The 16,062-nt window shown below is 43.3% G+C and overlaps 1 protein-coding gene across 1 annotated transcript in view; it reads right to left on the bottom strand.

The window, feature by feature from the left end:
* LOC147449625 (uncharacterized) overlaps positions 1-16,062 on the bottom strand; it is a 63,513-nt gene that overhangs the window by 20,878 nt on the left and 26,573 nt on the right. Inside the window, exons 2-3 of the mRNA XM_086521601.1 lie at positions 13,439-13,579; positions 13,197-13,305 (exon numbers count right to left, since the gene is read on the bottom strand). Coding sequence (XP_086377727.1) covers positions 13,197-13,305; positions 13,439-13,579 — 250 coding nt within the window. The remainder of the gene's footprint in view (positions 1-13,196; positions 13,306-13,438; positions 13,580-16,062) is intronic.

The following is a 16,062-nucleotide window of genomic DNA, read 5'->3' as shown; positions in this document are numbered from 1 at the left end:
GAACCCTCCTCCGAAGGCCCCACTCTCGTCGGCGAGAGTGGTCTACTTTTGATTGCACAAAGGTGTACAATAATGATGCATGGACTGATGCAATTCGTGACTATGTCGATGACGACGACGATAACTTTAGGGCTGAATTTGGTTCTCTTCTATCTGTTGTCCACAAAGGAATAATGGCTGAGAATCTGGGACCACCTTAGGGTGTTGAAAACGCTGTTTTAGTCGCTGTTTTTGTGGCTGAAATTCCCTGGTTTGTCGTGGGTATTAGGGCTTATAAAAACGTTGAGAAGAGCAGGTCTAGGCTGCGTTTTACTGCTGCAAATCAATGGCTGAAAACACTGAGGGAATGCTGCGACATAGGCTGAAAAATGCTGCCCAAAACGCTAGCTTAGGGCTGCGTTTAACTGCTGAAAACGCTGAGGTTCTTGTGGCATGCGAGGTTGATCTGCTAACGCTAGATGCAAGGGTTTGTTTGCGATCAAGCAAGGCTGGGAAAAACGCCAAGAAGGCAGACCTTGATGGCGATGGCTGTTGGAGGAAAAACGCCAAGAGGGAGATGGTATGGCGCTAGGTCTTGGATGGGGATGGCTCACCAAGGATGGCTTGCGGAGGAACTTGTTGAGAGAGGGAGGGAGTACCTGTTGCTTGAAAAGCCTGCTGTGCTCCTTGCTCATCTGCCCAATTGTGCTAACTTGGGTTTGTTTATATATTAACTTACCCAATTTGCCCTACTTAGTTCCCAACATAAGTCACTTAATAAATAAGTGAAAAATGTCAAAAATATGAAAAAATAGGATAAAGTCACTAGAAAAATCCCCAAACTGACTCTGATGGAAATGCTTATGCTTATGCGGTGTGCAAACAGAGGATATGCATCTACACTAAGTGACTGGGCATGCACGGTCTACGAATAGACTCACAAAAGTGCCAGATCACTTCTAATCTAGATCGACTGGACTAACGGGAACCCTGCTATGTCCACGAACACATAGGGTTGGATGTATCACGTGACATCCCCTCCTTTTTAAAGTGAGGTACTGGTACCGAGCTGCATGGCTTCCTTGTAGTCTGCCAACAACTCTGGATAATCCTTGAAGAACTCTTCGTCTACCCACACCGCTTCATGGGTTCCTAGACCTTTGAACTTCAAAAAATATTGTCGTACTTGTTTCTTCGAACCATGGCGAAACCGATGCAACGAGACTTGCTCCGGCTCCATGACTTCAGCTTCATCGATGATCTCCGGTTCTTCTTCTTCTGAAATGTCCTTTGGAGATGTTCCCTGAAACACTTTCAACCAAGAAACATGGAAAACGTTATGCATTGACCATGAGTTAGGTAACTACAATTTCATTGAAACCTCATTAATCTTTTTGATGACTGGAAATGGACCATACATACGAAAAGACAACTTAGGACATTTCTTTCCAACTTGCTTAAGACGACGTTTCATGATTCGTAGATACACCCAATCTCCTTCCTTGATCGAGACCTCCTGACGATGCTTGTTAGCCTGCCGAGACTAAGATTCCTGAGCCCTGCTTATGTCACGTGACACATCTCAACCCTATGTGTCCGTGGACAAGGTACACCATAGCAAGGTTTCCATCAAGTCCAGTCAAGTTAGATTCGAAGTGATCTGGCACTTTTGTGAGTCTATTCGTAGACCGTGCATGCCCAGTCACTCAGTATAGATGCATATCCTCTGGTTGCACTTTGCATAAGCATAAGCATTTCCATCAGATTCCATCAGAGTCAGTTTGGGGATTTTTCATACGACTTTATCCTATTTTTTCCTATATTTAACATTTTTCACTTATTTATTAAGTGACTTTTGTTGGGTACTCAGTAGGGCAAATTGGGTAAGTTAATATATAAGCAAACCCAAGTTAGCACAAATTGGCAAATGAGCCAAGGAGCACAGCAGGCTACCAAGCAACAGGTGTTCCCTCCCTCTCAGCAAGACCCTTGGAGCTTGGTGAGGCCCCTTCCACCCGCAGCCATCAGCGTTTTTGCTTCTTGCATACCTAGTGTATCCACCCCACCCCCAGTAACCATCGCCATCATCCTCATGCTCCTGGCGTTTCCCCCTAGCACCAACATCAGCGACCTCATCCATTCACTAACGCTAGCAGGACCCCTCATCAGCGTTTTTGATCATCCTTGGAACCCCTTCAAAGACCAGCGATTTCAGCCTTATGAGACCTGCTGGGGCAGCGTTTTTCAGCTAGAACCTCCCTGCTGTACCAGCGTTTTTTCAACCAAAGAACTCCCCCAAAAACCCAGCCTAAAGTGCAGGAAAATCAGCGTTTTGCCCTCAGCAATTCAGCCATTGAATCGCAGCAGATCCTCAGTGTTTCAGCCGAGAGTAGTACCTTCAAAAACGCAGCAGAACCCTAGATCCTTCAGCATTTTTCATCCTCAATTCAGCCCCACAAAAACAGTAATTTTCAGCCACAAAGAAGGTCACAGATTTCAGCCTAAGTCACCGTCGTCATCCCCATCGTCGTCATCGGCATAGTCCCATTGCATCAATCCATTGCATTCGCATTGTACACTTTTGTGCAATCAAGTAGACCACTCTCGCCGACGAGAGTGGGGCCTTCGGAGGAAGGTTTTACAACCTCTCGGTGTCGTATCTCTTCTCTCTCCTTCTCTCAGTCTCATTCACTTGCACGCACAATATCCACTCACTTTGTTCGTGATCATAGCACTCTCCACAAGACGGAAAGCTCTCTCTTTCCCTAAGAACTAAAAGGAACCTTGAGCAAATAAAGATCATTAATCTTGAGAAAATACAACATTCATTCCGCTGCACCTTACATTGGTATCAGAGCTTTGGAAGTGTTCTGCATTACTCAAGGAAAAGAACCACAAGAATTTTTTTGCTTGTTGCGATCGCACAAACCCAAGTTTACTTGGGCGTGGCGATTCCTAATCGTGTTTTGTTAAAGAGTGACAAGAATCCCAAGAAAGAAGGGCTTGTCAAGCCTCCCCTTGTGTCTCTTTTCACTCATTGAGAGCAGACCGTGCACTTAGCGGCCGGCCAATCAACGTGAGGTGGGAAAAAGCAACCTTGGTGTGAGCGCAAGGCCGCCAAGGGGTGCTCCCACAGAAAAGGGTAGAACTCGGGTGAAGAGAAGATCCTTCTCAACACGATTTGCAAGCGGAAGAACCCCTCAAGAACCTCAAGATCCCTCAAGAACCCAAGTTTCTCCCGAATCAAGGACCTCAAGACCCTCAAGACCCTCAAGAACCAAGTTCCTCGCGAGCTTAAGACCCCAAGATCATAGTGCATGGTCGTCATCCGAAGCGGCATGGATACTTCGCATTCAGGTGATGAGCATGAGAGAGGCGACGAAGGATTCTCCCCACCAGGAGATTTTTCCAACCCTCCCCCTTCGCCATCTACGCCAGACCCTATGGAGGCAATGGTCAAGCAGATGATGGCCATGATGGATAGACAAGAAGACACGCGCCTTGCCTTAGAACGCGAGCGCCTTGCTCAGGACCGTGAGCGCGACGACAGAATTGCAAGAATGGCCGCAGATCGAGCAGCCAAGGACCGCGAGCGCGACGAAAGAAACGCAAGATTTGCCGCACAACAAGGAGACAATCGACTTGCTCTCGAACGCGAGCGCGCTAAACGAAATGAACGAAAAGCAGAAAAGGAGGCCGAGCGTGAAACTCAAAGGGAGCTTCGCAATCAAGAATTTATTGCCCAAATCCTAGCTTCGAAGACCGAACCACCCAAAGATCATGGGAGTTCGTCAAGTGGCGCAAGCCACGATGGGGATTCACACAATCCAGTCACAGAGAAGTTGACTTTCAGTAAGTATGACGGTAAGATGGATGCTACTATTATTCATTCTTGGTTGCATCAATTTAATGCTTATTTTGCGACAACTAAGAAAACAGGCAATAGCAAAGTTTTGACGGCAGCTATGTACCTTGCCGGTGATGCCATAAATTGGTACCAGGCATGGCAAGAGGCACAGCTAGCCGCGCACCTAGAGGCAGCCGGCGATCTCACGCCCCTCTCTTTTAGTTCGGCTGATTTCCAAGACAAACTCAAGGCGCGGTTTATGCCACCTCAGTACCTTGCACGATTGAAGAACGATTGGCGAGCTCTCAAGCAAAATGGTATGCCGGTCATGTCTTTCTCTAATCGTGTTTTGCAGCTTGACACTCAATTATGCAAATCGGATGCGAAGCGCAAGGAGGCATTTCTTTACGGATTGGACGAGTATATCAAGTATGATGTTGAGGTACTCGATCCCATCTATCTCAACAAAGCGGTAGCAATTGCTCTCGCCCAAGAGATGAAGCACAACAAAGGAAAGCCTAAGGAAAACAAGACTTCTCAAGGAACCCCGCAGAATTCTCAGAACACACAGAATGGTAAGAACGGTAAGAATGGTAAGAATGGTAATTCTTCTAGCCCTTCTTCCTCTAATTCCTCGGAAAAGAACTCTAACAATGAATCTAAGGGTAAAGCTAAAGCACCTGCAAAACCTAAGCTAACCCCTGATGAAAAAGCTTCACAAGGAATTATAGGAGGATACATCACGGCTGAAGAACAAGTGATTTATGCTACAGAAGGTAGATGTTTTCAATGTCACGTTAAGGGTCACATTAAGAAAAACTGTCTTAAGACAATCCCACCTAAAGAACCAAAGGCACCCGCAACTACCACAAACTCTGTCACAACACAACCTGCATCTTCTCATGACTCTGACACACACATTGATGAATCTCTCATGAAGTGTTATGGTCATGTAAAAGGACAGCGTTTTGTCATATTGTTTGATCCAGGCAGTATGCATGATGTGATTAGTCCCCCTCTTGTTGAGAGAGCGCGCCTAGAGATTAGTCAGAAATCTCCTCTCGAGGTTTCTGGCTTCACTCCTGGTATGGACTCTCTTATCACGAAGGAGTGCCTTGATGTGATGTTTACCGTTCAACAAGCTTCTTTTCGCAGGAAATTTCTTGTGTCTCCTCTCTGAGGATGTGATATGATTTTAGGCATTAAATGGTTTCGTGAACTTGATCCTGACATTAAATTTAGTGCTAACACGATCACTTTACATTCCAATACTGATTCCCCCCTCATCATGCGTGCTGAGGACGGCTTGCATTCTTTGCCTCTCATTTCGCATGTACAAGTAAAGCGTGAATTACGACGAGGAGCACAAGCAGCATTCATTTAGTTGTTCCAGTTTCCCAGAGCATTCAGGCTCCGGATAAGTATTTCGGAGTTGTTTACGAAATTTAAACATCTCTTTTTGCAAGATGATCTTCCACCTCGTCTCCCACCGGAGCGGCCGGAGGACCACCGCATCGAGCTTATGGAGGGAGCGCAACCGGTCAGTAAGACTCCCTACCATTTGAACAAGTCACAGGAGGAAGAGTTAGAGCGACAACACACGGAGTTGGTGGCTAGAGGATTCATACGTCCTAGTGTGAGTCCTTTTGCTGCACCTAGTTTGTTCATTCGCAAGAAGAATGGTTCGTCTCGTTTGTGTGTTGATTACAGGACATTAAACAAGATGACCGTCAAGAACAAGTTTCCGATGCCTCGCATTGAGTATATCTTGGATAGGCTCAATGGGGCAAGGATTTTCAGCAAGGTCATCTCAAAAGTGGATACCATCAGGTACGGGTAATCAAAGGCGACATTTTCAAGACTGCCTTTCGCACCGAACGAGGGCAATGGGAGTATATTGTGATGCCTTTTAGATTGACAGGAGCCGTGGGTACGTTCAATCGTCTCATGGTAGGTCGTTTCGGCGACATCGTAGGTATATGTGTGTTCATCTTTTTAGATAATATTCTCATTTTTTCTGCATCGTGGGAACAACATGAAAGAGATGTTGAAAGGGTACTAGCTCGTTTGGATGAGTGTCAGTTGTACATTGCAGCTAAGAAGTCTGAATGTTTTCTTACTGAAGTCACTTATCTGGGTTATATCATTTCTCCAGAAGGCGTCAAGCTAGACCCCGCGAAGGTGGAACACGTTCGTAATTGGGATTTGCCCAAAACTGCATATGATGTGCATTCTTTTCTTGGTCTATGTCAAGCATATAGTTCGCACATAGAGAATTTTGCACGCATTGCTGCACCTATGGCTGATGTTTTGAAAGGGGTCAAGACTCGCCGTCAGCGCGTAGACTTGCCCGAGGCATCCATTGAGGCTGTCGCAACTCTCAAGGTTGCGGTGACGGAAGCACCGTGTCTTATCCTTGCCTCTTGGGATGATCCCTTTGAGGTATGGACGGATGCGAGCAATGTCGCCATAGGCGCTGTGCTCCAGCAACATGGTCGCCCAGTAGCTTTCCTTAGCCGGAAGCTCAATAGTGCGGAAAAGAATTATTCAGTTTATGATAAAGAACTTTTGTCTGTCATTCACTCTCTTAAGCATTGGAAGCATTTTTTGTATGGTAGAGAGTTTACAGTGCGCACGGATCATCAAGCCCTCAAGTGGCTACAGTCTATGCCTAGTGCACATTGGAGTGATCACAAGCGCAGTGGTCACAATTTTTTGAGCAATTTGGCGGTTTGATTGAGTATGTGCCTAGAAAAGCTAACCCTGTTGCAGATGCGTTGAGTCGCAAAGGACCACATTTTCTATAGAGGGTGAGTCTTTTGACAGCATGAAGAATCAGTATGCAGATTCGGAGTTTGGTAAGTATTGGTTACAGGCTGTTGCTTCCCAAGGACCCAACAACTATCTCATTCGTGATGGATTGTTATTTTTTCGTCAGCGTCTATGTGTATTGCCCTCTCTCAGGCCAGCCATATTGCATGATGCACATGACTCTCACGGGTAGGCACAGGGGTATGAACACCACATTGGAAAAGACTGAACGGTTTTTCTATTGGCTTAAAATGCGAAAAGATGTGTTTAGTAATATCACACATTGCACTATATGTCAAAAAGTAAAAGCTCCTCGGGGTAAGCAACAAGGCCTCTTGCTTCCGCTGCCTATTCCCGAGGGACCTTTTCAAGATATCTCTATGGATTTTGTGACTAACTTACCACCAAGTCAGCATTCAAGGAACACTCAATGTTTAACTATTGTTGATCGTTTCAACAAATTTTGCATGTTGATTCCTTGTAACGCCACAGTTACTGCACAAGATGTTGCACGATTGTTCATAAAGAATTGGTACCCCCTGTGTGGTTTGCCAAAGTCCATTGTTTCAGATAGGGATGTTAAGTTTACGTCCAACTTTTGGCGTGCACTCTTTGAAAATTTTGACACAAAGTTGAATTTTTCATCCGCTTTTCATCCACAGTCAGATGGTCAAACGGAAATTTATAATCAATTGGCTTTTGATGTGTTGAAGTCTTATGTTCATGATCAACAGTCTCAATGGAAGCTCTATCTCCCATTGGTTCAGGCTATTCTCAATGATTCCTTCTCTTCTGCTATTGGTCGAACTCCGTATGAGACAGCTTTTGGCCGCCGATTCCAGTCACTCTTGACTCGATCGGTCAGTCAAATGCCTGATGCCAATGCTGAAAGTCAGTCATTGGATGAGATTTCTGAGAGTTCATTTCGTTCATCGCGCTCGCGTTCAAAAGCAAGGCAATTGGTTTCTTGTTGTGCCAACGCAACTCGATTCGCTTCTAAAGTAAGGCGAGTCGCTTCTTGTTATTGTAGTGCGTTTCTTTCATTTCGTTCCATCGTAATGCGAGTCGCTTCTTGTTGTTGTAGTGCGTTTCTTTCATTTCGTTCCATCGTAATGCGAGTCGCTTCTTGTTGTGCCAGCATCATGTCCATCATTGACTTGACCATCATCTCCATAGGAGTTAGAACAACTCGTGGTGTAGATGGCAAAGAGGGACGGTTGGAAAAATCTCCTGGTGGGGAGAATCCTTCGTCGCCTCTCTCATGCTCATCACCTGTATCCAAAGTATCCATTCCGCTTCGGGTGACGACCATGCACTAGGATCTTTGGTTCTTAAGTTCACGAGGAACTTGGTTCTTGAGGGTCTTGAGGTTCTTGAGGTTTTCTTTTGCTTGCAAATCGCGTTGGAGAAGGATCTTCTCTTCACCCAAGTTCTACTCTTTTCCGCGGGCGCACCCCTTGGCGGCCTTGCGCTACACACCGAGGTTGCTTTTTCCCACCTCACGTCGATTGGCCGGCCGCTAAGTGCACAGTCCGCTGTCAATGAGTGAAAAGAGACACAAGGGGACGCTGGACAAGCCCTTCTTTCTTGGCATTCCTGTCACTCTTCAACAAAACACGATTAGGAATCGACACGACCAAGTAAACTTGGGTTCGTGCGACCGCAACAAGCAAAAAAATTCTTGTGGTTCTTGTGGTTCTTTCCTTGACTAATACAGAACACTGCCAAAGCTCTGATACCAATGTAAGGTGCAGCGGAATGAATGTTGTATTTTCTCAAAATTAGTGATCTATATTTGCTCAAGGTTCCTTTTAGTTCTTAGGGAAGGAGAGAGCCTTCCATCTTTATGGAGAGTGCTATGATCACGAATAAAGTGAGTGGATATTGTGCGTGCAAGTGTATGAGACTGAGAGAAGGAGAGAAAAGAGATACGACACCCGAGAGGTTGTAAAACCCTCCTCCGAAGGCCCCACTCTCATCGGCGAGAGTGGTCTACTTTTGATTGCACAAAGGTGTAAAATGATGATGCATGGACTGATGCAATTCGTGACTATGTCGATGACGACGACGATAACTTTAGGGCTGAATTTGGTTCTCTTCTATCTGTTGTCCACAAAGGAATAATGGCTGAGAATCTGGGACCACCTTAGGGTGTTGAAAACGCTGTTTTAGTCGCTGTTTTTGTGGCTGAAATTCCCTGGTTTGTCGTGGGTATTAGGGCTTATAAAAACGTTGAGAAGAGCAGGTCTAGGCTGCGTTTTACTGCTGCAAATCAATGGCTGAAAACACTGAGGGAATGCTGCGACATAGGCTGAAAAATGCTGCCCAAAACGCTAGCTTAGGGCTGCGTTTAACTGCTGAAAACGCTGAGGTTCTTGTGGCATGCGAGGTTGATCTGCTAACGCTAGATGCAAGGGTTTGTTTGCGATCAAGCAAGGCTGGGAAAAACGCCAAGAAGGCAGACCTTGATGGCGATGGCTGTTGGAGGAAAAACGCCAAGAGGGAGATGGTATGGCGCTAGGTCTTGGATGGGGATGGCTCACCAAGGATGGCTTGGGGAGGAACTTGTTGAGAGAGGGAGGGAGTACCTGTTGCTTGAAAAGCCTGTTGTGCTCCTTGCTCATCTGCCCAATTGTGCTAACTTGGGTTTGTTTATATATTAACTTACCCAATTTGCCCTACTTAGTTCCCAACAAAAGTCACTTAATAAATAAGTGAAAAATGTCAAAAATAGGGAAAAATAGGATAAAGTCACTTGAAAAATCCCCAAACTGACTCTGATGGAATCTGATGGAAATGCTTATGCTTATGCGGTGTGCAACCAGAGGATATGTATCTACACTAAGTGACTGGGCATGCACGGTCTACGAATAGACTCACAAAAGTGCCCCACGGACACATAGGGTTGGATGTGTCACGTGACAGAGGATTTTCTCTGTAGTGATCTCTTCTAGGGAATTGCTTTTCGAGAACCGAGTTGCGTTTCGAGCATCGAGACTTTGAAGGTAGGGATTTTCATGTTATGATCTCTAAGTATTTGTTTGCAAGTGTACTTCCTCTTAGTGAGGGAGTAGGAGCAGAGGAAGGCATGAGCCTCTGTAGGAGAAAGCGCTCTGAGAGCCAGATCAGCCCAAGGGTTTCGTACCCAAGTTTGGGAAGTAGATCCACGGATCAGAGAGAGGTAGTCTCTCGAGTTGTGATCCGGAAGTTGGGATTCCCAAGTAAAACCTTCGTGTACGGGAAAGCAGAGTTGTTTTGCGGGAAGAGGACTTTGAAACAGAGTGGGAAAAGAGAGTTGCAAGGATGCCATGCCCTGAGTCTGGAAGGTGAGATCCAGAGGCGAGAACCTTAGTTCTCGAGGATTTGGAATAAGGAACGGAAGTTCCTTGGAATAGGGTTTTGCCCTAGGAATCGGAAGCTGAGGCTTCCAGGAACCATCAAGTCTTATTCTAGAACGAACGTGGTAATACATTCGGTTCAAGTGCTTGTATAGACTTCTCCTCAGTAATAAAAATACTATTAGGAGGGGGGGGGGGGGGGGGGGGGGGGGGGAGACCAGCCCATCTTCTGGTCCCCAGTACTGTGTCGATCTTCTCACTCTCTATCTCTCTCTCTATCTATTTTTCTCTATATCCTCTCGCTTCAGTATTAAGTGATAAATTCTATTTATCCGAGTATATTTTATATTGTTATGTAATATGCGCTCCCGTTTGTGACAGAATATGTAGGGATGGGGTGGAGGATGAGGAGTAGTATGTATGGAGATGCCCAGCTTATGAGAGGATACAAAGACAATACAACACTCTATTCAAGGGGCAGCCCACTCACAGAGATGATGGAAATCAAGAGACCAGAGACACGCTGTATACTTGAGATCCAGAGACATAGAGAGGTACTCTTCCAATCACCTACCACATCAAGTGGGGGATGACGATCCCAGCTCAGCCATCTTCTTCCGGGAGAGCTACTCCAGCACCCTCTTCTACCACCCAAAGAGAAGTCGCATCACAACAAGTAGAGACTACTCGAGCTATTGGGTGACCCCAAACCACCAAGATACCCAGCCCAAAGAGTACATCAAAGGGAATCAGAGAGATCCAAGAATGACATCAGAGAGCCAGGGAGCACATTCAGCAAAATGCCAAGTGCAAGCCAAGGTGGAGCAGGCCTTCCCAAACCTTGCAGCTATCCTTTGTGGGCTCGCCATCCTCTATACACCCATGCATCATATCCTACCAGTTTGGTATGCAGTGGAACTAGCTACATCTCATGATAGTATCCCCTAAGCATATAGTTTTCATAACGTCTGGGGCACCACGTGCTAGTATAGTGCAATCTTAGTACAGAACGGAATGGACTAACCTGAAGCTAGTATGGCATGTGCATGGACAAAAAACACACAAAGTATTTCTAAAGTATAGACTTTAGACCACACACGTTAAAATAAGCATGAACTTAGCAACTTAGAATTCAAGAGTCAAGAGTCAAGACACAGACAATCTAATTTGGAAACGAGGAACAACTAATTTTGCATAAGTAGAGAGCGTCCAACTAGCAAAAACAGTAAGGAGTTAGCTACAAATTGCAAAAAAGGTGATTTGGGTTCAAATTTTCAATTTGAAAAATGGTGAGACTTAAGAGAGTCAAGACATTGCTATTCACTAGCTTCTAAGTGCTCATATCGCTCTCAAATCTAGAGCCCAAGCTTTGAGCACCATCCTTATCACTAAAAAAGTCCCCATTGGATACAATGCTAAAGTCGCCCTCGTTGAGGTTCCTCTTTCGTAGGCGTGCTTTCTCAAACCGGAGTAGCACCCAATCATTTTCCTTCAATTGCAAAAGTCACGTTGATGCTTGTCTGCTGCCTTCTTAAGCCATGCTTGAGACTTCCGCAAAGCCTCCTTTACCTTGGCAAAAGCAATGTCAAGATCCTATGTATATTGATGTGCTTCAAAAATCTTGTCCTTCGTGCTCAGAATTGGTGGAACCTTTCTAACACCGTCAACAAGATTCGAGTGCAGCGATACCTTTGCAGATTTTTAGCCAGCCGGTTAGAGACTTTGGTGCAGTAGAGGGGGTTGATTTTGGGCCGAATTTAGCTTTTGACGGGAGGTTGCTTGCAGCCTCGATACCCAGTTTGTACCTGTCGACAGAGGATTGCTTTGCAACCTTGAAGTGTATTGACGGTGGCACCGAATAAGAAGAATGTTGCGGAGAGTTCTCATGATGGGGATGTTGAAGAAAAAGTTTATGAAGATATAGAGGATAATGGTTTGGAACGTTTGCAAAACTATACTCATAGCGAGGAATTACAGGAGTTACTAAGAGGAAGATTCCGGTGTTGCCACCAACTACCACGACTCAAAGGTGCTTATGTTGGAGACCTATGACCTTATCTTGATAGTGCATGATAGGTCAAAGGCTCCTACAAAGGGGTCTCTTTCTTCCAAGGAGCTAGAGAAGCTTGCAGAGCTTCAACGAGCTTGGGATCAGCTTAATGCAAGGATCCAATCTCTTATCTTCCTCAATTTTAGGCGGCAAGCACTTGGACATGTTCACAATATGACTAATGCTCAAGCTATCTTGAACCACTTGGAGCAGGTTTACAATAGGATGACACCTACGAAGAGAGCTCACCTAGAGGTACAGTTGCGTACTATGGACATTTGGCAGTCGAAGTCCATAAAGTATCGCATTCAGAAGATGCAAGAGATGCAACAAATGATTCTTCACGCAGGGAAACTAATCCCTTCGGAAGATATGGCTATAATCTAGATGCCGCATTTGACCCCCCACTATAGTGCTTTCTATTCATCCTTGATTACTGAGGGGAGGAAGAGTAATTTGACATGGGAGGAGCTTGTTCCCATGGTGTTATGCATAGACCACAACATATGGATGCAGAAGGGTATGTACATAGACCACCATATGAGGATGCATTACATAACATATGCAATGAAAAGGACTACCAAACACCTTCGAGTATCTTCACACAGACTAGAGATTGAGTCAGGGAGAGCAACGACCATACCTAGAGAGAGAAGATATGTACACTATGCCATATTAAGATAAGTAGGGGGAGTGCGTATACGGTTGCCCACTTTGTTATATGATTCAAGGCAGATACCATTGTCTCTTTGAAGAGGAATTTAAGGCGACTCCGACATGTCATAGAGCCACCCTGACTAGAGATGCCTTGCATTTTATTTTTTGTGGAGATGCATAGATTTAAGGACAGCCTGATAAATTCTATGTATGTGAGGCCACAACAGCAAGTGAGTTCCACAAAGGCTGTCTATATTCTACAGGGTGCTGACATGGAATATAGAGCTATACAAGGGCTATCCATCAAAGGACTCACAAACAGTATGGGAAGCATAAACAGTGAGAGCACCTCGAACCATCTGTGTCATATATCAAGCACATAAAGAGAACCTTCAGTATCACATGCCCTTCTCAGCATTCTTGAGAGGGAGCCCTCTCCACCTCTCGTGCACTTCAAACTGGACCCTAGCTAGGATGACAGTAGTATTAACTTAACGTAAACAAGTTTAAGTACCTCTGCAGGAGGAGGAGAGCCGCTGACTAAGAACCTTTGCGGTAGCCCTTAATGCTGTCTGTACAGCTCTGTTGAGCATCCTCAGCTGTCGCATCCTCGCGCGTCCATTCTGCTATTCACTCGCATCTTCCGTCATCACTTGAAGTTTCCAATTTTCAAGGATTTTTGCAGACATACTTCAACAATTCTCACGTTTAATTAATTGTCTGTCCTAAGGCTAAAATTTTCTCAAATAGACATACCCTTGTTTGACCTTGCTCGTCTATGGCAATGGAGGGAGCTGCATTTAAAAGACCTTCACATCTACCTAGGCTATTACTTAAGCCTTTAAACGCCGCTTGTGGCCTACCACCAAGAGTAACTTCATAGCTTCCTGACCTCTCTCACCCTCTGAATGTCAAACCCTTGAAGAACATGCATGTTGTAGATGGACCTCACATTTGTTTGGAGGAGAGATTTTCTTTTATATTGTTTTTGGTGGCTCTTATTTGCCATTTAGATTTAAGATGGAATGCAGATGTCAAATCGATTTGAGTGCCTATTTAGTGAGGTGTAACCCAACAGTTAAACTAGATATAAAAATGGCCAGGTTTTACACAAATTCTTCATAATTTAAGGAATATAAAATGTTTTCATCATGAAAAGCTCCTATAATCAATGTGAGATATCACAAGAATACAAAGCCCAAGATGACAATCCTATAAGAAATTCCATCATGCTTTCTTTGAGAGAAACCACAGAAAGCATCTACCTCATATAAATATAATCCTTGTAAAAGTAAGCATTGCCTTGAGTTGAGAAACAACTCACATCAAAAGCTCACCATCACTTTGGACTTCAGTAAAACAAGGTAAAGATTTACGGCGGCCTATAGGAGAGAGAGAGAGAGAGAGAGAGAGAGAGAGAGAGAGCTACCTCGACTCCAACGAAGTGATAGAGTGGGGGGGCACTCCCATACGCACACATTAATCCAAAAACGCTCAAATGCCACATGGAAAACATCCAACAATTCAATTCAATGGTAAAGGAATTGCACCAAAAATCTTCGTTTTTTCTTATGCCCTTATGTATGAGTGTTATATTAATTGACATCATGAAAACATAAAGCATATAAAATATTAGTGAGAGTTTAGGAATTGATTTAATTCTTGAATAATTTTTTAATAAAACAAATTACACAATAAAATGATGCATGCTATTAAATGAAAGAAATCCATAATATCTTCAGGATAGAAATGAATATTGAAAATGTCTAAACCTAATCCCTAATAATAATACATGCATTAAAGTAACAAGGTGACATTTACATATCATATCCAAAAGTTGAAAAAGAAAATCTTAGTTGTGAAAAAATTCTAAAGCTAATCCCTAATAATAATACATGCACTAAAGTAATAAGGTGACATTTACATATCAAAACCAAAAGTTGAAAAAAAAATCTTAGTGGTGAAAAAATTCTTTAATTTAAGGATAATTTATAATTTTCTAGTTAGAAATTGTTTTTCATGAAAAGAAAATTCACAAGGAAAAAAGTATGTTTTAAATCCAAAAGTTGACAAGAAAGTCATTAAATCCTTAAATGAAAAGATCCATTTATAAACTAAACAAAGATTTTTTTTTAAAGTCAAGTGAGCATTAAATAAAGGGACCAAATTACAATGATGAAAAGAGACACTTACATTATAAAAGAAAAATGTAACCTTTATAAAACTCTTTAACTAAAAAAAAATTTAAAATTTAAAAAAAGTCAAGTGAACATTAAACAATGGGACCAAATTACAATGATGGAAAGATCCATTTACATTATAAAAAGAAAATATAACATTTATAAAACAAGGAAGTCAATTTAGCATTGAAAGAAGAGACCAAGTTACAATGATGGAAAGACCTATATACATTATGAAACAAACTCACCTAACATGTGTTGCCAATCCGTGATTCTTAATCAACGGTCCAGAAAGTGCACCAATTCTCCATCCACTCTCCTATGGCCTTCTGAAGGCCAAAAAATCCGCACAATCGCATAATCTCTCCCTCAGCATCAACAGGCTAGAAAACTTGCCAAAAGATGTCTTATGAAAGCTACATGTTAACTAACAATTCTTTCTCATTAAGTAAGCCCAATGGTTGAGTTCATCGGATTTAAGCTTTGTAGGTCATTTAACACAGTAGGTATGTTTTTAGAAAAAAGATTCTCTAAAAATATAAAGCTATAGAAAGGAGCATGTATACAATGTGAGTTTGTATTTGAGAATTTTAACACTAGTTTGGACCAAAACAAGATACTTGTGACTCGAGTATCCTTTTTTTAGAATTTGAATAAAACACCAAAAGCATCTAAAAAAGAATCTCAAAACATCCTTTTGAGAGCCATTTATACACTTCTTATAGTGTTTGGAAAAATTATTTCATAGATGCTAGTCTCTTTAGACTTTTGAATTTACCATGGTGAAGAAATGGGCCCATGAAGAACATATGCACAAGAATGCATGCGATATTTTTCAAGAATAGGTACCCGAAGCTTTAAAAATTTTATCAAGCCTACGCAAATATGTGTGTGTGTGTTTTTTTTTTTTGGGGGGGGGGGGGGTATGCAAGCAGTGAGAAGATAAAATATAAAACAAAATAAATTTTTACTTAGTTGGAAGGTTGATGATGTTGCCTCGTCCACGTGTGCACCACCAAGGTAAGGTTGAAATCGATGGTCAGTATGCAGGAAAGTTGAATTTTTCTTCGAGATCGAACTCCGTGCTCCTAGTAGTAGATGGAAATCGGTAAAGAGTCTGCAAAATAAAGAGGCATTCTTCAAAATTTTTTAGGGTTTGTTGATGAATTTGCAGAGTTCAAAGGTTTTAAAGAACGTTCA

This window comes from Adiantum capillus-veneris, chromosome 10, assembly GCF_014529385.1.
Source record: "Adiantum capillus-veneris isolate H3 chromosome 10, ASM1452938v2, whole genome shotgun sequence".
Classification (NCBI taxonomy): domain Eukaryota; kingdom Viridiplantae; phylum Streptophyta; class Polypodiopsida; order Polypodiales; family Pteridaceae; genus Adiantum; species Adiantum capillus-veneris.
This window is presented reverse-complemented; position numbering and strand designations above follow the sequence as displayed.